Raw genomic sequence first — 24,168 nt, 5'->3', positions numbered from 1 at the left:
TCGCATGTGGCAAGGTGTGCAACTCTTTAGATTACCCTGACAACCCCGAACTATAGCATTGGGAATTTCAAATTCTGAAAAATAATTAAATTAAACTTTCTGAAAATTTTGAAAAATTCACAAAAAACGTCAGATCTCGAAAACTACAAAGAACTGAGCAGTCATACTTAGAAGAGGCCAGGTTCGCAATCTTTGAGAGTAATCTGACAGCACCAAACTACCGGGTTGGGAACTTCAAGATTCTTTTGCTATTTGAAATTTCTGATAATTTTTGAAAAAATCCCAAAAATCGTCTTATCTCGTTAACTAAAAAGATTCGGGCATTCAAATTTGGAGGCCAAATTTGCAACCCCTACTTCAATATTGGGCTGCTTAATTTATTTTAAGGTAAAACAACCACTAAAATCAAATTTGAAAATCGAAAAAAAATTCTAACGAATTGCAATATACGATATAGCTTAAACATGCAAAAATAATACGTTGAAAAAGCTTTAGGATGGCGAGATAGTGAAGCCCGAATTTAAATGTATAATAGATTTTATATATTTTGATTAATTTTTGGATGAAAACTGTTGTCAAACATGCGTATTGCACTTTTAGTAATGAATACACCTATTTTCTAGGCTTTCGTTCAGATCTGCTCATAATCGAAGCAGCAAAAAACATCCCAATGTAATTTATAGTCGGATCTTTCTGTGCTACTTGTACAGCAACCCGCTATCCTTGTTGCTTTCGTTTTTTTAAAATCTAGCTGAATATTTATTTGGCCAGTGATACACTTTTTTGACAACTAAAAACATATACGAAACATCTAGATGTAGATATTTCGACCCTTTTCAAAACCCATGATAACACGCCCTGATTCTAACTCCAGTGAACATCTTAAAGAAAACGGCTTGACTTTGTTCATGTAATATCTTCATCCGGAGGCGGAGCAATAAGAAGAATTAATAATTTTCTGCTCTTAGACCCATTCTGCTCTTAGACCCATTCTGCTCTTAGACCCATTCTGCTCTTAGACCCATTCTGCTCTTAGACCATTCTGCTTATTGACTGGCCACCCTTCATCTGGACTTCGCGCGTAGTGTTACAGACAACGGCAGGAGAAAATCATCGGATACTCAATCTATGACACTTCTCTCGAAACTTAGTCGATCACTTTCCAAATTACAATACTTCAACAATTCTAAATTTCTGAATAAATATAATGTTCAATCTAACTAAAGATATTACAGAATTTACTAAATACAAGTACACAAAAAACTGACAAACACAATCATAATTCAGCAGTTGCTGTTCGAGATCGAAGAATCTTCATGAGGTTCTTTTTCAGATGAATCGCGTAATACTGATTGGTCAAAATCATTTGTGACAGAAGAATCTGCAAAATTTGACACAACTGTGTTGTCGCCTAAGTTCACATATTCGTTTCTACTTCCACTGAAATTACTATTTGGACTTGCCTCCGTTTAATTTGTGAATTTGCAACTTTTGTTTTCTTCGGCCAAACCTGACATTTCAAAGCTTGAAGCTCTTCTTGAGCTTGGTCGAGAAATTGAGTTTGACCTCGAGTCGTGAAAATTGGAAGCGCTGCTTGATTCAGAAAACGAATTTGATTTTGAGCCGTGAAAGTTAGAACTGCTTCTTTGAGTTAAGTTCTTATGGTTAACTCATAGATTAGTTTCAGAACGGGGAACACCGTCTGCTCGTCACGCTATCTTATTTTCGGCCGGATAGATTCGTGCAACTTCTTAGTCTAATACCGATCTTAATCTTACTCTTATATCTGCTAGTCTCAATTAGTCTCAATAGATCTAGAGTATTTTGTTTTATTGCGAGTAGGTCTCTTTCTTGGAGAGGCAACTAAGTTCTAAGTTAAATTCAAATCTCTCTGGTGCTGAAATTACAATTAATTTCAGCACTTACAAATAAGTGGGTTGTTAGTTAGATGGATCGTGATTGGTTAGTATTAAATATTTTATAGTGATAAAATACCTAATTTATAACCAATAATAAAAAATAGTTTAGATCTGGTTCCATCTTGCTAGAGCATGTAAAGCTATTTCATCGTTAAGTCGGGTCGAAATTTCGAAGGCGGTCTCGTTTGTGAGTTGGTTTCGGCAGTTAGGATCAGCTCCACGTCGCAGCATCAGTGCAATTGACTTGTGGTTCCCGTTTGTGCACGCTACATGCAAAGCGTAGTTTCCGTGCACGTCTGGCTGTGAGAAATCAGCACCCGCCTCGGCATAGGCCTCCAGTAACTGAAACAAAAAAATTAATTCATCAAGTCATATTTGATTGAATATTAGAGCAAAGATAAAATATTCAAAACATAGTCAACAGACAGTTGGCAAAGTGTGAATGAACTCAAGGGCACCGAAAAAACATACACTGGATTTCTTGTCAACAAGTTTTCAACTTCTAATAAAATAACTCATCATAAAACTTCAACATGAAGTTCAGTTGTCCAGTGTCATTGAAATATTTACAGTATCTAAGACTTTGTAATCGAAAAGAAAAAACGGACCAATACGCGAAGCCGGTGGTTCTGTGCAACTTACAGATGACCAAACCACAGTTATTTTATGCAAAAATATCGAAACATGGCCAGCCGACAGCTGGAAAAAAGACATTGAACGCAATGAAAGAAAAAGACTGACTTGTTTTTTTTGAATAAACATCCACTTTTCAATTTCAAAGACCAAATGTAAAGCTTTAAAGCTTTTTCAATTTCAAGAACAATTAATGATTAACACATTTTTGATAAAAACTATTACAATTTGAAAAAAAAAATGAATCAAAAGATAAATATTATATTCCACTGCGAAATCTGAAAGATAAAATTCACTTTCGAAACTAGAGGTCGGTCACGTTCATTCGATAGTGGAGTTTGCCTTCAGTCAAGCAAAAGGAACCAAGTGACAAAAAAAAGTCAAATCGCCAAAAAGTAATTGAGCCTGAACAGATTTTTCTTGAAAAACAACGAAAAGAAAATCATCAGGACCTATAAAGGAGTCTGAGCAACGTTCATCGATTCTTAAGAATTTTTTTTCCAAGTTTTGCCTTTTTTTCAAAATGAAATGATAAGCTAGCACCTTTCGTCAAATTTTTGGCAACAACAGCTGCAAAATCAAATCAGTTCTTCTTATTAGTAACTGAAAAATTGAGATATATTTCAGAAACAACTTGTTCGAATTCCGAGTTTGCATGTGATTTATAACAAAAGACAAGCAATAGAGTCCACTAACTAACAACACAAGGTCGGTTCATTTTGTTCGATCAGCGAATTTAGATGGATTTTCATTGAAATGTACAAAACATAGCCAACAGACCTTTGAAAAAGTGTAAACGAACTCAGCGAAACTCAAAAAAGACCGAGAACTTTTCAACGTTTGAATTGCCGATAAAATATATCACGTTAATGCTCGCTGAATTTCCATGATCTTTTATCATCGACTATTTCATAAAACTAACCCAATTAGAAAAAATGGGCTCTTCTCCACTTATACCCCACACTTCAATTTCAGTGCTGAAAAACTATTTAAACGTTGTCATGAGAAGTCTTTTAAATCAAAAAAAGTTGAGGAATCTGTAGACAAATAACTAACACAGAGGCGAACCTGATCTTTGCAAAAACTAGCGAGAACACGACGAAAAGTAGCTCCAGAGTTCTACAAATTGTAATAAGAAAAGGTAAATATAAGCCTCGAATTAGTCAAAATTCGGCGACGTCTCGGACTCAAACCTACGACTTACTGCGACCTAGATGATTTGCCTCTTACGCACTAACCACTCATCCACGGACGCTTAGTTCATTACAAACACTATTTGACGAACAGTTTGAGTTTAACTAGACGTATCGACCTGTTAGTTGTCTGTATGTCGCGCAAGGTCACCGATATTGCCAACAATTTGAGATAAACTAGATTTATTGACCTGTATGTCGTCGTAATAAGCGGCCATGCTGATACCATTTGCCACTTTAGTGCTCTCCGTGTATGGAAAGTGTGCACCTGCCTGGACCAGTATGGCCACTATGGCCACACTCTTGCTCTTCACAGCACAAGTCAGGGGAGTGTCTCCATGCATGTCCTTCAGATGCACACTCGCTCCATGCTTCACCAGGTAGCGAGCACACGCTGAAATGAGACAACATCACGTGATATTTGATAACAGGGGTGGATCTTGGATTTTCTCGAAGGGGGGCGTAAACTTTTTTCTCAGAACACTAGCAGATCAAATCAATGAGAAAAAAATTAGCGCAGCAAGCAAAATTTTGAAAACACAGGCTAAAAAAGTCGTTTTTAGGCCTGTTTTGGAAAAATTTGACTAAAAAACCGCGTCAAAATTAGCATGTATTTGCGCCACAGGCGCTTTAAAAAAATTAGGTCTGTCAGCCAAAAATAGATTTCTTAAGAAGTACCAAAGGGGGACCCTTTGGGTCGGCAGGGGGTCGAATCCAAGGTGGGCGTCCACCACTCCCGTAAACCTGCTCTTTTAATAACCAAGGTCACTGATTATTTAAAAACTAATTTCTCTGGTTATTTAATTACCCAGTTTTTCACCCGTTGTTTAAACATAGCCAACACAGAGTAGGATAAATGTCAATGAAGGCAAGACTGACTTGTTCTTGAAAAAACTTCAAGTTCCGAAGTTCACATATTGAATGAGACGCTCTTTGAATTTCAAAAATCTTCGATGAACAAGCTACCACCTATTGTAACATATCACCCATAAATTAAACTAATTTCAGAAATTTGGATCTATATGTAAACTTTTATTTCAATGGAAAATCTTGAAATTAAAATCTACTTTCCAAACTAAAGGTTCACACTTTTTTTCGCACCATTTCCTCCTTTTTAATCGGAGAGCGTAATTTCTCAATACGAGAAAAAAATCAACACAACCCGTATACTAAAAGTGTCTTCACAACCTTAATTGACGATTAATAACCAAGTAAAAGGCAGTTATTTATTAATCCATTTTCGTAAATGGCTGCCTTCTGTGACAGAAACAAATTTGAGCCAACAGAAGAATGCGAGACAAACCGACGCTATTAGAACCGACAGAACCTATTTACGAAGTAGAAATTACGAGCGAGACAGAAGCTTAAAAGAAAAATCACGCAACCAGGGAAAAAAAGAGTCGAATCAACGCTTAAAAAGGTAATAGGGAAATCTATAAATTGACAAAATTTCCAGGCCAAATGAGTTTCAGCCTTTTTCAGCCAAATGAGGTTCTACTACACATCAAAAATCCGCTCGGAAATTTTCTTTAAAATTCAACCCTCTAGATAAACTTCTTCTCTATCGTTTGGATTAAATGACAACTTGACAAATTCAGACTAGAATATGAAACGGGCAACACTTATTTAAAACAATTTTTAATCTTACATTTCTCCATCTTATCAAGCTTACCTTCGTTACCTGCCGAACATGCAACATGCAGCGGGGTTCTTCTGTCATAATCAGCACAAGAGACTTTCCTCTTTCCCTCACAGCTCGACAACAGAGTCCTCAAAGTCGTGCCTCCGTCTTCATTCGCAGCCGCAGCACACAGCAGACTCGGCATGATTGCATTGTTCAGTTCGATTAACTCAGGTGCCGAGGTCAACTGCAGGGCATTTGCCAGTTTGTTCAGAAAACCCTGCAGGCAGAAAAATCATTTTTTAAATTATTAAGAAAATTCTATTGGCTAATAAAATCAATTGATGGTCATTTCAGCTGCCGCAGATCTAAGATTTCTTTCGAGGGAGGTGTGAATTTTCAGGTCTATGAAAACCACATTTTTCTGAGCCGCTTTTGGGCATTTTGGCAAAGTTTTGACAATAAATCGTGTTTTTTGGCGCGCACTTCCGTTCCGAAGCAAATGTATGTATTGGTGCCTTTAGAGAACATAAAATATTTAAGGTCCGACAGCCGAAAATTGATGTCGCAAAAAAAAGTAGCAAAGGGGCGAACCTTCGAGTAAAGAGCCCAAACCCCACCCCCCCTCCCCCCCCCAGTAAATCCGCTACTGGGTCTGTTACCGAAGATCCTTGACATGAAAGTGTTCGAAGGTTTTAGTTTTTACTTTAGAATCAGTCGTATTCATGCAGATGTAATGGCCGTATCACTTGAGATATTGCATTTTTCATCGATTACTGTTAACCATTCGAATGACTTCAGAACCACAGAGACCTGTGTTAACTTATCACGTTCGTTGAATACTTCGAAAAGGTTTATTACCAAATAAGTCTCTACAAGTTGAACGCATTTTTACGTCATTAGAAAATTTTTCGTCAATTGACATATGGTATAAGCATCAAGATAAGGAGATAAAAATAACTTAATGCTCCGACTTGTTTGTTTTAAAAGTCAAATAATCGAATAGTATTTTTTGATGTCAAGGTGTATCTAAAGCTACATACTACATACTCCCCTTAATTTTCTTATTCGAGCATGATATTTAATTTGAATTAAAACAGCAAAACATCGAAAACAAAATTTTGCAGCAAGTGTAATTCAAGACTACTCGTATCAATGCAAAGCCCTAAATGATCCGACTGCCCCTTTAAATCTAGGAAACTCGGAAATTGATAAAAATTCATAAGGTGCATTAATTGTCGTAAACTAGACAAACTGGTCACTCTGAAACCACAAAAACTTAACAAATATCACAAAAAACTTTATAAAAAAAGAGCTAGGACATCGAAAATCTCAGAGGGTATGAAAAAAAAAAACTCAGTTCAAAAATGGATAGTTAAAAAGTAGAAGTTTTTCTGAAGAAAAAACACGGTGCACAAATAATCCATCCTTTTTCGAAAGTCTTAACAACAAAACTTCTCGTATTACAGCGAAGCCCTAAATGTTCGGCAGCTTTTTAAGGTCTAATGAGTAGTGTTCGCTTTTGAAAAGAAATGAAAATTTCCAAAAAATCATGAGATATTTTCTAACAATCATCCCCCAATGTTATTTAAAAAAACAAACTATATATTTTGCATATAGCAAAGAATTGAACAGACCAAATAGAATGCATCAATTAAATTTGGAAGAAATTTTAAGCCAAAGTCGGAACAATAAGATCTATGTCAGCTTAAACTTGAGATCTGATTTTTTTTCTTTTCTTGGGTTGATTCGCGTCGCAATAAAACGAAACTTGAATAAAAACGATTTAAATGAAATTGATGCTTTTGTAGACCAATGATTCGGGCTCATCATTCGACTTTAGTCCGACATGATTCGACACACTGTTTGACCGAAGACTTTGTACGGCATCGCAGGGAGCGTCAAAAAGGTAACATCGTTCGGTCAACGCAGACGTCGAGCTACTCGGACCGGGAAATTCAAACTCGTGTTGTTGTGTAAAATTTGATTTCGAGTTGACAAAATATCATTCTGGCACATTTTTAAAAAGTAGAGAATATACTCTTTGTTACATAATAAACCATTGCATCAAAAATGTTACTGGAATAAAGAAGAAATAGCTAACAGACAGTTGAAAAAGTGTCAATTAACCCAAGAAACCGAAAAAAAGTTAATTCAAAAACTAGATCAGTAGATTCTCTTTTTATGCTAGGAAATCTAAAAATAAAAACCTTTTTTTTTTCAAAAATAAAATCTTCTTAACAAGTCTTTTATTGCAGTTCGAGGTCGTGAAATTTTTCCTGTTCGATAGAGGAGTAAGCCTTCACAAAAGAAGTGAACTGACTATTGAAATAAATCAAAGTCAAACCGCGAAAAAACTTATTTGAGCGTGAACAATTTTTAACAAAAAAGATTGTTATGCCCTAAAAATTTCTCTTCGCCAGCCACTTTCATTGACACTTAAAAATGACAAAAACCTTTTCAAATGTAAAAATTAACATTTCACATTATAATAAGGAAACAATAATTCCAAACAAAATTTACGTTTACATTCCATGCTGTTCCAATTTTTGAATTGAAAAATCCTATCAAAAAAAAACAACAAAAAATGGCTTTTAAAATATTTTTCTCCCAAACCGTAGGTTAATTTTAACTAAATAAACATAGCCAACTGACAGTTGGAAAAAAAGTAAGGAACGGAAGGAAACTGAGAAAAATTTTTGAAATTCGAAGACAAAAATAAATGGCCCTTGGCTTTAAGCTCTTTGGATTTGTAGAACAATTTATGATGTACAGTTTTTTGTTAAAATTAATCCAATTTGAGAAAACTGTATCAATAGGTAAAACTTCAATTTCGCTGGGAAATCTGATAACTAATTTCCATTTTCGAACTTAGAGGTCGATCACGTTTTTCGTGACATTTACAATTTTGCTGTTTGATAGCGGAGTTTTCCTTATAATATAAGAAAAAGAGAAGAAATTTAATGAAAAGAAATCACAATTCAAAGACCGCGAAAAAATTAAAATTGAGCGTTATCAAATTTTAAAGACTTTTTTCCTGAAAAAAACCAGCAAAACCTATATAAGATCGTTCACTACGTTTATTACTCTTAAAAGAGCTAAGCTTTGTTAATTAAAAAGGTCTGCCAAAATAGGTTAATTGAAAAGGTCAATTTTTTAGGGAAAGAAATAATCAAGCCCAGAACCAGTTTGAATTAACTAGATGTTTTTTGTAATGTTAAGTTTTTTAGGCTTGTTTTATTCGCCTTCACTTTAGAGGCACAGTTTTTGGCTATCAGCCGAACCAAAGGGGGCGGTTGCTGCTGCAAAGTGCAAACCAATCCAGTTGTTAATACATCACAGGACAAAAAAGCATACCAGAATTTGATGAGTACCAAAAAATTACTAAAACGATAAGCATGGAAAATATTGCTTTGATTTAAGCGATAGATTAATTAAGGCGATAGAGCAAAATAACTTTACAGACGTACCCAATCCAAGATTTTTTGACAAAACCCACTTTTTCGTTTTGGTTCTCAGATACTAGATTTTAGATACTGGTAACGGGTAAATCTAGCCTCAAAAACCAAGCTTTTAAACTGCCTTAGAAGCAAACAAGACTGCTCGAATGTTCTGACGGCGTTTTAATTTCCATGGAGTATTTAAAAGAAAATAAATGATGAAATTTTCAAAAAAAAAAGACAGAAAAAACTCATACAGTTTTTTTGATCTTTGTTTTGAAAATTATCCAGCCCACACAGTATGTAAAAGTCATACAGTACAAAGTCATATATTTTGCATAAAAGAAGGTATTAAATAGAGAAAGAGCATGCATCAATCCAATTTGGAACGATTTCTAAAACGGATTAAAACTCAGCCTAACCAAATAGGCCACATTGGCAATCTTTAAACCCCATAATTTTACGATAAATGACCACAAGTTGAAATTTGTCTGGCGAAAAAAAACCAGCCCGAGCACAATTAATTCGTCTCTTCTTCAAAAGTCGGAGCAAAAACAAGTATTTCTTTATTAGAAATTTTTACAGCCCAAATTTTATACTAACCAAAAGCGAATGAAATGACACACGAACTAGTACAAACCTTTTATGACAAACCATTGAAGAAATTTCAAGGATTTTGAATAACTATTATGCGCTGAATAATGTTGTTTCGCCTTAAATTAAGAAAAAGGTTTGAAATAAGCTACTTTATGGGTTAACAAAAAAAAGACTCGAAGCCCAAATTTTCGTTCAACTTGACTTATTAGCTCCCTAAAAATAAAATTAGACATCATATAGTAGCACGAGGGCTTTGATTTTCAGTTCTAGCGTATGGCAATCAATCTAGTAGCTTGCGCTTGAAAGCAGAAAATTTGCTTGCCGCAAGACATGGGCGCAGATCAAAACTGACTTAATTGAAACAACATAACAAACAGACAGTTTGAGAAAACTGGATCAATAAGAAAAAAAATGTTTCGCTGGGAAATTCGATAATGAAATTCCACTTTCCTAACTAGAAGTCGATCACGTTTTTGTAACCTTTGCTTATTAGCTGTTCGATAGTGAAATTTCCTTCCCTTGAGAATAAACAAAAAGTCAAGCCGCCAAAAATAAAAATTGAGAGTGAACAAATTTTAAGACATTTTCCTGAAAAACCATCAAGACCTATACATGACTCTTAATAGGTTGCCAGATTGTTCATATGCTAGAGAACTAAAAAGCAACACGCTCATTGTTTTTTTCAGTCATTGGCATTTATTCTTTAGAAGCAAGAGCTCCAAAATGCTTCCAGCTGAGCTTCAACTTCATGTAGAAAAAATGTCAAGCTCTGGCAATAAACTAGAAAAAATTTTAGGCACAAAAAGGCTGCGCACTATATCACAAAGTAAGTTCACATTGAAATTTGTGAACATAGTCAGCAGAGCAAAATCCGGTCCAGAAGAAGATAGGAAGAAGATAGGAAGAAGATAGGAAGAACAAGCCCAAGAAAGCTACAAATAGCAAATCTGTGCAAAAATTTTAACATCACACGACAAAAAAAAACGGTGTGGATTTCGATATAAAACGCTTCGTAGAGGTAGCAGTAATAATAATGGGACACACTTCATAGAGAGGGTGTCAGACAGTCTGCGAATTTTAGATTCGGCTAATAAGAGGTCTTTCTTCTACTGGACCATTCTGCTTAGTGCAAAACTTCCTAACAGAACGTTAAAAAATGCCACCAAGGCGTAACAAAATATAAGAAGTTTTTGAGCGGAATTTTTTGAAAAAAAAAACATAACAGAGTATTTATGATCGGGTGTGTTTGTTTTCCAGACAAATATCGCAATTTCAACTAGCAAACTTTGACGAAAATTCAATACAGTCTGAAATATATTAAAAGACTGAGTTCAAAAATGTAATAAAAACTTCACTTGTGACTATTTTTGGTCAAGTTATGAGTCTTCGAAAACCAGTATTTTGCAAAATTGAGCTCGAAATGATCATTCTTTTTTCTACCGTTTAACGTAGGCAGTGATATTATCCTGCTCAGAATCCTTACAAAGGTGCATTGATGCAGGTTTAGTGATCCAAATACTGCAAAAAAAAGATGAGCAAATTTTCTCATGTGTTTGACCTGAGTGCGTATATTTTGAAAAAACATCCGAATAAATTTTCTTGAACGCAAGGAAAAAGGAAAATGCCGACTTGCTTTTTTGAAAAAAACTTCAATTCAAAACAAAATCTGCTAAAAAAACCAGAAACTAAACCACTTTCGAAATTAGAAGTCATTCACGTTTTTTGCGCCTTTTTCACTTTCGTACTTGAAAGTGCAATTTACCTAATTTTTAGCAAAACAATTTTAATTGAACTCCAAAAGTGTATTTACACCTAAGTGCAGTCGTAAAGTCAATAATAAGTATGAATGCACATCTGTAGTTATTAGACCATTTAAGGATTTTTTTCTAAAAAAAACATAGCCAATTGACAACTGGAAAAGAGTAAGGAACGCAAGGAAAGCGAAAATAAGGACTTCTAAAAAAACTTTCAAGCTGCGAATTCGAAAAAAAAATAATATGCCCTTTTAAAGCTCTTTGAATTTCACGGACAATTTATGCTTGACCCTTTTTGATAAAATTAACCCGATGTGAGAAAACCGGCTCAATTGATAAGTTTTATTTTGCTGGGCAACCTGATAATTAAATTCTATAATCGAAATAGGAAGTTAATCACGTTTCTGGTGATCTTTAAAATTCAGCCTTTCGATAGTGGAGTTTGCCTTCCTTTTAGCAAGGGAAACGAAGTGAACTAAAAAAAATCAAAAGTCAAACGGCAAAAAGTCAAACTTGAGCGTGAAAACATTACGAAGGCAAACTATGTGTTTTGTGAACTGTACGCGGATTCCGCAGCAAGGACGCTCGTTTTGTCTTTTGTTTTCTTTGATCGGTCCTACAAAGTTCTAACATTTTCAAAGACTTGACTCTGGATTGCAGAGACTTACATACACTAAGTTGTGCGTGCGCCTATCCAGTGCACAGTTTGGCCTTGTAATGCAACTTTTAAGAGTTTTTTCCTGACAGAAAAACAGACAGAAAAAAACTACACAAAACCACCTACTAATATAAGAAGATTCAATACGTTCATTACTATTAATGAAATCCCCTGCAGTCTAATTATTGATGAGCGTGTCATTACTGACGACAGTGATGCAATATTTTAAACTATTTAAACTACTTATTTTAATATTATTTTCTTGTTAATTGAATCTAAGATCCCAACAGGGTGATATATTACAATATCTGACAGGTTCAAGTTAATAATAACTGTAATTATTAATAATCGGTGCCAGTTTCAATAAGATTTCATCTGGTACAGTAATGTATTTACAAAGAATATCTTAATAGCATGGACATTTGATTTGAAAATGAAATGACTGTATACTATTTCAGTTCTCAAATTTAATACATGCACTATGTTCAAAATAACCACCTATTGTAACACATCACCCTAACACCCTACACCCCAGCAGTTCTCGGAATGCACACCTAGTAAAATTTCGTGAAGGAATACATTCAGCTAACCTTTCGCATTCTAGACGCAAGAAAGATTCTTGACAGGTTTCTAGAGGCAAGCTAACATCCTACTTTCCACATACCAACCACCTCAAACCGCCTATCCAGTGCACAGTTTGACCTTGCACTGTGCAGGACAGGGGAGGACTTCAACTCAAACCGATTTGTCAATCAACACAACATGCTATCGCACAACTAAGTTTTATGATGATGACATTTTCATTGAATAGAGTTGTGCGTACGAATGTGTGTAAGTTGGTTGCAACATCCACATACCTTGTTACGCAGTGAAATTTCTCCCCTAGCAACATTCTCCACACTCAACTCTCCTCTCAGATTCTGCCTCATCAACTCCCTCTTCTCATCAATGGACAGGTCATCTTTAGCCAGTACATAGCCCAGCTTAGTCAGAGCTGCTTCCGGGGTCATGTCTCCCCCAAGCACCACTCCACTTTCCTCCAGCGCTACGCCAGCTGCATATCCTGCAAAAATATACATAAGAATTGAATGTTGCATGTTTCGCTCCTCGTCAAATAATTCACCCTAACTTAAATTTAAAATTTCGCCTCACACTCATTACGGAGATATTAAAATCGAAATTTAAGTTGATTTGGATGATTTTAGACAAAAAATTGCAAATTTTGGGGTGCGAATAGAACTATTTTTCAGCGCAAGGTTGCCGATAAAAAAATTATCCGGGTAATTTGTCGGCAAAAAATAGAAGTCGGTAAATTATACCAATAATAGCAGCAGCGTTTCTTAACTTGAAAAATTGGTTTTTGTTATTGAACATTCTTGTTGAGTTGATCGATCAAGTCGCCACGTAATTCATCTAAGCGTTTTCAGCTACACTCCCATCGGGAAATACATTAATATGACTACCTTTTTTCACTTTCAAAAACTCTTTCGGACGTTGAAATCATTTCATAAAATTATCTTTTTTGCGCTTAAAACTAGCAGAGAAGATATTTTTGCTTGCAAAACATACATGGACGAATATAATTGAACTTTAGTTCTCGTTATTTTTTTTAACCTGGCGAGACCCCGCCCTTGTAGCATTGAGTGCAGTTTATGATCAAAACCTCCTTGTCTGACGCCTCCTTGAATGCCTTCAGAATATCCTTATTTGCATCTGGTCCATTCCCACTTCCGAATGTCTGCAACACCACCCCCCGCACGGGGGGACGGAGGAAGTTGGAGATGAGTTTGACTGTCATGCCTGGGTAGAAGCGCAACATGGTCACGTTCGGCTCCATCTTGGCCTGGATGGAAAATTCCCCTGCAGAACAACAAATAGAATTCGTAGGTTTCACAATTTACAAATTTTGAAGGCGGCACGCGACAGAAAAACGCAATTATTTGAACAAAACTTTCTAAAAAATTCTCAAAAACTGTTTTTTTTGCTCCGTTTTTTTCATCTGTATTGTTTCAGAAAATGTTGGCTCAGAAAATAAACAACAAATTAGAAAACTTTCAACATTTACAATTATCGCCCTTTTCGGGTAGAGGGAACAGATTGACATAAAACATTAGGAATTAGGCAAAAATAGTTTAAATATTTCTAAAAAAAGTTCTGATTCACGACTGAAACTGTTTTAATATGATACAACACTCGACCCCCTAATAATGTTTTTTGAATACCTAAAATCGCGCGAAAAAAAAACAGCCTTTGCCTTCCCAGTCTTTGAACAATATCTTGGCTAACAATAACTTAACTGTCATAGTAATAAATTAACTTGTAAAATGAACTTGCCAATAAATCAAATTAACAGGATAGAGTAAAAAATCAAGATAGCCATTAGTAACAAGATAATAAAAAATATAACTAGATGAAACATATAACGAGATAAAAACATGTCTAAATTAAGGGAAATTAATATTGCAAGGGTATGAATCTACGGTACTTACTGGGATCTCGGGCCCTGTAGATAATGTCCCAGCGGATGTTCACATACATGTCTATGTCTGCCAATGGCTGCATATTTGGAGAGTGAAACGCATGGTAAGAAGAACAGTCAACCTTCGACACACGGTTTCCCCTTAACACAATACTTTCTGGGTTGTTAAGAATGATTTCTAGCCTTTCTTTAACGCGTTTCGTTAATTGCAATAAAAATTCATTTTCGAACAAATTTGGAAAAATCAAGGTTTTTTTCTTAAAAAAATGCAAACCAGCAAAATCGCCACCATAACTTTTTCAACAAAATCAGGTCAAAAATCAAGAAATAAATGCTTTAATTATCAGCCTCCATCTGACAAAACTGCAAGAGAACAACAACACGTTTAGATTGTTTTCTCGTCTCTCACCTGTAGAGTTTATTTTTGAAGAAGATTGATACTTCTGGAATGGAGTAGTGTCCTGCACAGAAAAGAGCTCCCATCAAGTTCTCCCTCGCGTCACTCCGGTTCTCAAAAATAGGCACCTGGGACCCCGTCAACACTATCGGCTTGCCTATACAAAAATAAACAGTCAATCAAATAACCCAAATAAAAACAGCAATCAAGATTAAGACCAACGTCATACATATTAGAAAAAAATTACATATTTTTTATTTGCGGCTCTCATTTCGTATTATCAGGTCGGCAAATTCAATATCATTTGGCTCTAAAAGAGGACTTAAGCTTAACAAGCCCAGTAGTTGTGTACACATTACCCTAGTCAATGAAGGGAGGTTATCTTGCAAGATAACCATCCCAAAAATTCTGTTTAAAAACAAAAAATAACAGAAACTAGGTGTATGATCAATACAAATTAATTCTAGAACAAAAACGCAAAATTTTTTCGAGTTGACCTAAAAAAATTAACTTTTTTCAAAATTTTTGGTTTGAATCGTTAAAAATTGTGTAGAGTAAGCTCTCGATGAATCGCTTGTGTTCTGTTTTGCAGTGATTCAAACTTTCCCAAACTCAGAAAATAATTTTCAAATTTATTTGTGTTTCCAATAAAAACAAATTGATCAATTTCTCTTAATTTTTTTGAGCTTAACCTGAAAATTCATTAAAAAAAGGTAATTGTGTGAAAAAACTTAGTAAAAAAACTAACTTTCATCTGGTGCTTTTTGCTTTTGTTTTTTGCTTGGATGTATGTCTTTATATTCATAATCTCATTTGATATAAATTTTGTTTTTCCTATTTTGAGAGATTAAGGAATAAGTTGTCAATCAAAAATTGAAGATAGCCGCCTATCACAGAGTAAGTAAAAAACGAAGCTTTCTGGGGGGGGGGGGGGGCGTTGGGCGCTAAGCGGGCTGTGTGTGTATGTATGCGTAGCTAAGATTGCTTCCTTCTTTCACGAACGCTACTTGGTTGTCTTCGCGTGTAAAGCTGTTCTTGCCCAAAAAATCATTTCTTTAAAAATCTTGCAAAAAAGGTTATCTTTAAAGGAGGCTATGTTGCAAGATCTTGCAACAATCTTGCAAGATGTTTTAAAAAGCTGCATCCTCTTTAAAAGAATCTTGCAAGACTCTTGGAAGATCTTGCAAGATAACTTCCCTTGATCGACTGGTATGGTTTCATTACTGACCGAGGTGGTCACACATCATGGACAGTGCAGACGCAGTGTAAGCCATGGTGTCTGTTCCGTGGAGGATGATGAATCCATCGAACTTGTCGTAGTATTTCCTGATGTCTCTTGCCATCTGGCACCAGTTTTCCTGCCAAATCACAATATGATAGAAAAGGAAGCCGATTTAGGGGTAGTGTTGATCTGCGAAGGACGCCTTTCTCCTCGGGGATTCGACCCATGACCACCCAAGGCGTCCCTATTTTATATTAATTTTCGGTAATTTCACCATAAATTTTTTTCAGGAGCCTAAGCAGCTTTTCAGCAAACGCCATCCAAAATCTTTGCAATCGCCATCCGCCGACACCACGAACAAAAAAACGGCTCAAAGCGAAAGCTAATAAGCGCCAGTGATAGGAAGTATAAGTGAATCAGTGGCTGCCGCTAATCCACGCTGCTCAAACCCGTCAGAAAAAAAGTGATCTGGGTTTTTCGGCGATTTTTCTGTCGATCTAGCATTTTTTGGCCTCCAAATCTAAAAAACAACAAAAAAAAACATTTTACTGATCAGAACAATTTATTTATCACACAGAAGAAATTCTCTAATTTTGTTTGCCGCTGTTTTCACCCTTGAATGATTATGCCAGTAAGAGTATTAATTAGAGGTAAGCCGTTTACACTTTCCGAAAATTTTTAGCATGTAGTCAACTGTCCGCGGCGTTCATTCTAGGAAAAAACAGTTATCCATATCTAAGCTTTTATATAAATTTATTTCTTGATAAAACTATGAATATTGCATCAAAATCATCAATGTGTTATTTCAATTTCTCCCCCAGGAATAGTTTTCAAAGTAGGAACATCGTTCAGAATTGATAAGTCCTTACAACAAAAAGGCATTAATGCGTATAGTATTTATTGTAGGAATGAAAAAACGTCAAGGCCAATCGTACTAAAAAAACTCCGGAGAATCAAAAGTAGTTCTTTACAAAGGTGTAATAGGCAAAACATTTGAGAACCTAGAAATAAAATAAAATCCTTTATTCCTGCTTCAAAACATTTATGAATGTGAAGTTTTCTTTAGAAGCTGTTATAACGCTTGAAGGTTTGTGCAGTTTGCCTAACATTTTGTGTACTGAGCAGTAAATTTAATTTAACCTTACAAAAAAATACGATCACGAGTTTTTAATATATTTTTTTAAGTTTGTCACTAATCAAGCTTTTTTTCGTGCTTCTACTGGTAATTTATTTTCAAGCAATTACAAAAAGTATAAAGCTTACAGAACTTTTACACAGAACAACATTCGTTTGTATTGAAAGAAATTATACAACACAAAATATTTAACAATGAATAGCGGTCTTGTATGACACCCAAAAAGGTATACCAAAATGCGTAGACACGGAATAAAGTCTTAACCGAGATCGAAAACAGTCAAGTACGCTAACAATTTTGGACCACCCTCAAAATCAAAGAAAGATAGAAGGATCGGAACCCAATGGCTGAGACAAAATTTTTCTTTGAATTCATCATATTTGCATAACAAATTGCAAAAGGCTAGGAGTTTAGTATAATTACAGTTTTACGAGTCTATAATAATTTCTTTTTCAGGCGGTTTTATTAACTAAAAATTCAGTATTACACTTAAACGAATGTAAAATTACCCTACGTAAAATAAGGAGAATTATTAGAGTGAAACCTTTGATGAAAGAACTAGCCAATGTAAAATTGTATCAAACTTACTCTGCGAAGATAATTAAGCAGCATCGTATTTCTCTTAGGGCCAAGTAGGGACCAATGACATTAATTATTAGCCTTGTAGTTTTCAAGTTACAAAATGCAAACTAGAAAAGTTCATCAATAAAGGAAACATTATCTCTTTCTTTTTCAACATATTGAGTACGTTCTTACCAACATTCATGATATTAAAATGTGCGAACATAGTTTTCCGACCCGACCCGCCGCAGATTTATGCCAGCATATGTTGGTGGCTTCATGTAGCCTTTTAAAACCTATGGTACCATATTCTTTCAACCAACGCAAATAATTGTTGGTGAATGTATGCAACCTTTGAGACTCTAATGATTCGCTCCTCAAAATTTTGGCAAAGTTACTAATTCGGTAGTTTAGAATCCACAACACGCAGGCATTTAAACCCTTCAATACAACATGTTTTTTTAGGAGCAACAATTTGAAAATTGGACCGCATCATTATTAAGATTGTTAACGTTAACTTTTTACATCATTAAGTTCAGGATATTTGAACATGGATTGGTGCAGGGAATTAAACAGAAGAAAAATTATTATATTTATCTTAATGAATAATATACCATTTTGTAATTGTTCTTTAGTTTTCCATTTCATCGATATTTCATTTCAATTTGATTCTTTTTCAAATCTTTTTCATATTTTATCGAAAAATGAAATGAAGTTTTCTGGTTAAGACAAAAATGTTGTCAAATTAATTATAATATTTGTTTATTCTTGCCTTACAACTTTAAGATTTTTCTATTTGTTCATATTTGCATCTAGCAAATCACAACCAAAATTTTATAGCTGTTTATTTTGTTAAAAACCCTATAGTAAGCCTGTGGATGACCCCAGGTGGACATACATTTAAGATTAGGGGTTAATTAATGCCCAAATTTTCATTTTTGCTTTAACTACAAAACTTTAATATCTGAGCCTAACTCAGAGTTTCAAACTGCATTTTTATTTTTTGTTCCTGTGGTTAATGAACAACATGATCGTCTTTCTTTTTTTGTTTTTGGTGGGTTTGCGTACAACACAAAGCATACTTATATTTGATTTGAGTAAGGGCACAAAAATCAACCATACGAAGCTTGTGTATGACACGAAAGTTTCAAATATTCATCTTCTATAATAACCACAAAAAAGAACTGTGACAGGATGTTTGACAACTGAAATTGAACTAGTGATGAACTGTGAACTCTCAGTTTAAATACACAAAATATCAATCAGAGAAAAAGGAAGCTAAGAGTGTTGTCACTGCAGTTTTGACAAGTGAAACCCCATCTATCAACTCGCTACACAATTGCAACCTCGATTCAAAAAGGACGAGTACTACCGAAATCAAGACAGCGAGTGGCAATTGGATGAAATCGTCTATGACATAAATGACAAGAAGGATGAAGGAAAAGCTCTAAAATTAATTGAAATGAAACGAATCAATCAAACTATTTTACTTTATTTTTTAACCATTTGATTTCATCTTAAAGTATAATGTCTTTTTCTATTATTCAACTTAACGCTGTTTCATGATATTTAAAAATAATTCGACACCAATGTAGATGTAAGGATTGAACAACTGTCTAACTAAAAAAGGGGTGAGTTGTAGTATTGCAAATACTACACGGACATTAAAGAAAAGACTATTGTTTTATCTGTTTACATTAGATTAGAGTGGACTCCTTTCCTTTTTTAACTTGTCAAGCCTCTAAAAACTAGTCCGTTTTTTTATTCTTTCAAAGCTGAATGCCTTTAAAAATAGTCAATATTTTTCCACAGACTATTTTGACGGATATCAAAGAAAAAGTATGTCGCCAAACAAACTGACCGGTTAAAATGCTCTGCTTTGAAAAGCAAACATTAGAGCGAAAAGCACCCGGTCTTTGGAGCCTAACAAAGACACAAAAAAATAAAACACCTGCAAATCAGAGACGGAATGAATAACGGTTTTTTAATATTAAAAACTTCAAAGATGACACAACTGAAAACTTTCCAAACACCTCGAAGATGAAAGATATCCGATGAAACAAATTCTATGAAGATTCGAATTAGACAAAGGTACTTTGAAGCATTCTTGCATTAATATTAGACCTGTCTAAGATCTTCACAATTTTTTTATTCCACTCTCATTGTAGCTCGCTCAGTCGAGTTAACATTTTCCGGAATAATTTTATTTCTTTCTTTTGTTTCTTTTCATTTTAGAAATTTATTAAGATATGATTTTAGAATTTTATAAGTTCTCGAAAAATAAAAGCAGCAGCATGGATCTAAACGAACTGATGCTCCAATACTCAGAGAAGCATTAGGTGAGCAAATCAATCAGCAATCTAGACGCGGACTACAGGCAAACGAAGTGCTAGGTTAAACGTAAAAACTAGGTATTGACCCCATCCCCATTGGAACTAAAGACAGTTGTTCATTAATTGTTTAAATCATTTATACTCAACTATTCATTATATAAACTCTTTCTCTTTTCTATTGATTATATAAATTTTTCCTTTTTTTCTAACTAAATTTTTAAACTATAACTATTGTCAAGAAAATTGACGAATCAAGGTGAGACTTATAACTTAGGATAGATTACTAAGCAATCAACCAGCAATGATCGCTTAGTGAAACGTCAAAGTCCTATTTGAAAATTATGTAATTTCAATGGAGAAAATTCACAACAGTTGATAAATCGCAACAATCGGCCCCTCTTAACAAAGAAAAGAATTGTATTCCAAGAACACGTTCGAATTATCAACTTTAACATCCCCACAACCATTTACGTAGAGAATTGAGTTCGGATACCTCCAACGAGTGCTTTGCAGTTTCACCAGAATGTAAATCATTTGCAAGAACCTTTTATAGGTACAAATCAGCGCCAATTGACCTAAAGTATTGCAATAAAGAATTACAATACGAACTACTTACCTAACTTCGTCAAAAGCAACAAGTGTATCGATGAGGAAACAAAAACCCAGAAGAAAACCCGTTCTAATCTCTCTCACTGATTTCTTATGAAGTCGAAAGGCCAGGTCCAGCCTCGCTCAATTACGCTCCGGCTATTCACTGTTACTCAATTTCTACCTTAAGAGACTTGACCCAAGTGTACTCAATGAAAGACCAAAGTGCTGAAGAACCCCCTTGGTACACCAACCACCTCTTTAATTGTCCCAAGCCCTATACTCACTAATATCTCTCTGTGGCTCAACTCACTCAACTCAGATAAATCTTCTTTTTAAGATTGGATCAGCAATCAAGCACATCAGTTGAACTTGCTCCTGATGGCCGTTATCGGCTCAACCTTGGCTGGTAACCTCGACTATGAGTTGCTTTTTCCATTCCTTGCGACCACTTAGACGGAAGAAAATTTATTCAGACAACATAGCACCGCTTTAAACACACATCCCCGTTTGACGGCGTAGTTACTGCAATAGAGGGGGAGAAGCTCAAAGTCTGAAATAGACGAAACGACGCTACAATCAGCCTTGAAGAAAAAAGCGCTGCCTCTGGAGATGTCAACTACGGTTACGTAGCAGTATTTAGACAACCGCGTATTCAGACACGTCAGTATTTAGACAAATACTGTTTTAACCAATCAGAATCGAGACTAGAAAGAAATTAATAAATAATTATGATTTAATTTGGATTATTTATGTCTTATCTCGATTCTGATTGGTTCATGCAGTATTTGTCTAAATACTAGCGAGTATGAATACGCGGTTGTCTAAATACAGACCGCACTCCGTCAACTACAGCTACAACAGCAAGTTCTTTTTCCTGTTAATTTTTGGTGGTCAAGAAATTGAGGGAGTGACTGTTCTATTTTCAAAGACCACTTCATATCGCTAATAGGATCAAAAATTAAATTATCTACTTAGATTGACTAAATGAATAATTTTAAAAAGAGTCTTCGTCGCGTCAAGACATAAGACTCTACTTGGCAAGCGCGCAAAAAAAACGCGCGTTTTTTTTTCTAAACCCTTCAGTAACAGCTGAAAATTCTGACAAAAAGGTTCTCGATAAATAAATAAAACTACCCTAAAAAAGTCAAATTAAAGTTTCGAAAACGCCCTCAAAACTGGAACAGATAACAGGTATTGTGTTGAAAGTCTATTGCTGTACCTGTGTCATGTTGCTACTGTCGAGGAGTGGCTGGTACTCGAGTATCTCGAACTCCACCCGAATTCCCTGTTGTGATTCGGGCATCACGAACAGAGTGCCATTGCCCATGCTAGCCAATCCAGTCACCTAGAACAGACGAGTTGTAAATATTGCATGCTCATGATAAGCATGTTCGATCTGAAAGTTAGGGTACAAATATGATTGATGGGTTCCCTAAAGATAAATTAAATGCGCTTAGAAAACTTTCGGATTGAATTTGAAATTGCTTTTTTGCGTTTGAGGTTTCCATAAAACGGTTGGACCCATCTTTAGTACTTGCTTTTTCTGGGCACCGAACCAGGGGAGGATTTACATGGGAGGGGCCGACGCCCCCATCAGGGATTCGCCCCTCTCACCAAAAAAGTGTACCCCTTTGGTATTTTTATGACAGCAATTTTTGGCCGACCAGTACTAAAACTTTTCTAATAGCGCCAATATATTTTAATTTTGAATTTTTTAAGTGAAGCGCGCGCCAAAAAAAACCATGTTTTTTTTCGGTCAAATATTTCCAAAAAAGCCCAAATTTTGCAAAAAGCCCAAAATTGGCAGAAAATTCAATTCGGTCACACTGGGGTCTTTATTAGTCTAAAAAGGTTGACCAAAATTAAAATTTTTTTTTTTTTGAAAATTCGAAACCCCCCCCCCCCCCCACCCTAGAAAAAAATCTTAGATCAGCCCCTGCACCGAACTATCATACTTGTACCAGAGTTGGACTCGTTAATACTTTCCATAATTTGAATGGAACACAATAACAAAGAGAAGATTTTGTCACATTCATCTCAATTTTTAAAGGCAACAACCGTTTTTGATACGACTTTAGGACGACGCTTCACGTAATTTGTAATTTTCCACGTTGTATTTTGAAGAAATTTAAACCGCTCAAATTAGAACTGCTCATTTTAAACGTACTAACGCTTATTTATCATTTAATGTCTTTTCGTCCTAATTTCTTGTCGTCTTAATGGCCTGTCGTCTTATTAACCTAGCACCCAAAAATGCACCTGTGCTGTGAGCAATGGCGGGCTGACGAGTGATCTCAGATCTGCGAAGTTCTTGTCGTGAATCATCGGCAACTCACTGATAGTCTTGCCGAGGAAGTTCGGCTGCGGAGCCAGCCCCACACCACGACGCTCCTCGCACATTCCTATCGTGCCTCCAGTGTAAATAACCAGCACGCGATGGTGAACAGGATCTCGAAACGAAGGCCTCTGCAGCTCCTCGTCAATCTGGATGTCATATAGCGGCCGATCATGTGCCTCGAAACTGGGATCCATGTCGTTTTGTTCTTATGTATCCTGTTGTTTGTCTATGTGGTGTGACTACAAGGTCGTATCTTTCGTCGTTAATTATACAATTGTGTAGTATAATTATTTGTTTATTTCCTAAATTGTCTCTTGACATAAGGTTTAGGATGAAGGATGCAATTTTGGGATTAGTGATTTTTAATGTCTTAAACTGTTAGTTCTTACGAATTTTTGTGGTTAGCTTAAATTGGGTTGTGTATTGTAGGGTTGGAGATGAGAGTATACATCGATTCGTGAGATTGATTTTTACTTTCTCGTGGCTAGTATAAGCTAAGGTGTTAACTTGCTTAATCTTACTTAGGGGTAATGATTGTGTTCAAGGGTTGGAGATTAGTAAACCGATCCACAAGGTTCAGGTATAATTAGAACGCAAGTAGTTCGTTAGGTACTATTTTAAACTTACTAAATATAAGTTTATCCTGGGTCAACTAAGAGGGGGGAAATCAAGTGAAGGATGAATAACCGAATTTCTTCACTGTTTATCTTAATTTGATTGGTTATTTTTTAAAAAAATTTCTGTTAGTACTGGGTCTTGAGAAAAGGTTGGATAGTGAATCGACGTTTGAGGTCGTTAAACACTTGATAATTTGTGAAGGGGAGAACAAAATTGTTCTATTTGATCCAAGGATAAGCCTCGTTAATTTAATTAAAAATTTAATCGAAAAGATGTAGTTTCAGTTTTTGATGATGTTAGTTAATTTATGACTTGCTGTTATGTTTTAGGTGATGAAGCTCGTATGAAGAAACGATTTATATATAATAATAATTTGTTTTTTATACTAACTAATTTTTGTATTTTTATATTCAATATATATTTTTTCCAAGATGTTTTTAACTTACTGCAGATTTTTCAAGAGAACGGCTAGAGATGTTTGTATCAGTCGTTATTGCGACTGCTTTTTTTAATTTTGGAACCTATGGGACTGATTTTTTAATTTAGAACCTATGGGACTCATTTTTTATTTTGGAACCTATGAATACGCACCTTTTTTTGGATTTTGGTTTCAATAAATTTAGAACGAAAACGTGTTCATTTGTGAATTGCTGCTTGAATAACTGTGAACAAAATACGT

The 24,168-nt window shown here is 35.2% G+C and overlaps 1 protein-coding gene across 1 annotated transcript; it reads right to left on the bottom strand.

Annotated features, from left to right (window-relative positions):
- Positions 1-2,024: 2,024 nt before the first annotated feature.
- Positions 2,025-24,168, bottom strand: LOC134853692 (L-asparaginase 1-like). The gene is made up of 11 exons (XM_063869690.1): positions 24,081-24,168; positions 22,793-23,124; positions 21,753-21,878; positions 15,920-16,049; positions 14,704-14,848; positions 14,305-14,435; positions 13,430-13,675; positions 12,673-12,878; positions 5,418-5,646; positions 3,937-4,139; positions 2,025-2,261 (listed from the first exon to the last, which is right to left on the bottom strand). Exons 2-11 carry the CDS (start codon positions 23,063-23,065, stop codon positions 2,025-2,027), a joined length of 1,926 nt encoding a protein of 641 aa, XP_063725760.1. The 5' UTR covers positions 23,066-23,124; positions 24,081-24,168.

Source organism: Symsagittifera roscoffensis, chromosome 8 (genome assembly GCF_963678635.1).
Source record: "Symsagittifera roscoffensis chromosome 8, txSymRosc1.1, whole genome shotgun sequence".
NCBI lineage: Eukaryota > Metazoa > Xenacoelomorpha > Acoela > Convolutidae > Symsagittifera > Symsagittifera roscoffensis.
This window is presented reverse-complemented; position numbering and strand designations above follow the sequence as displayed.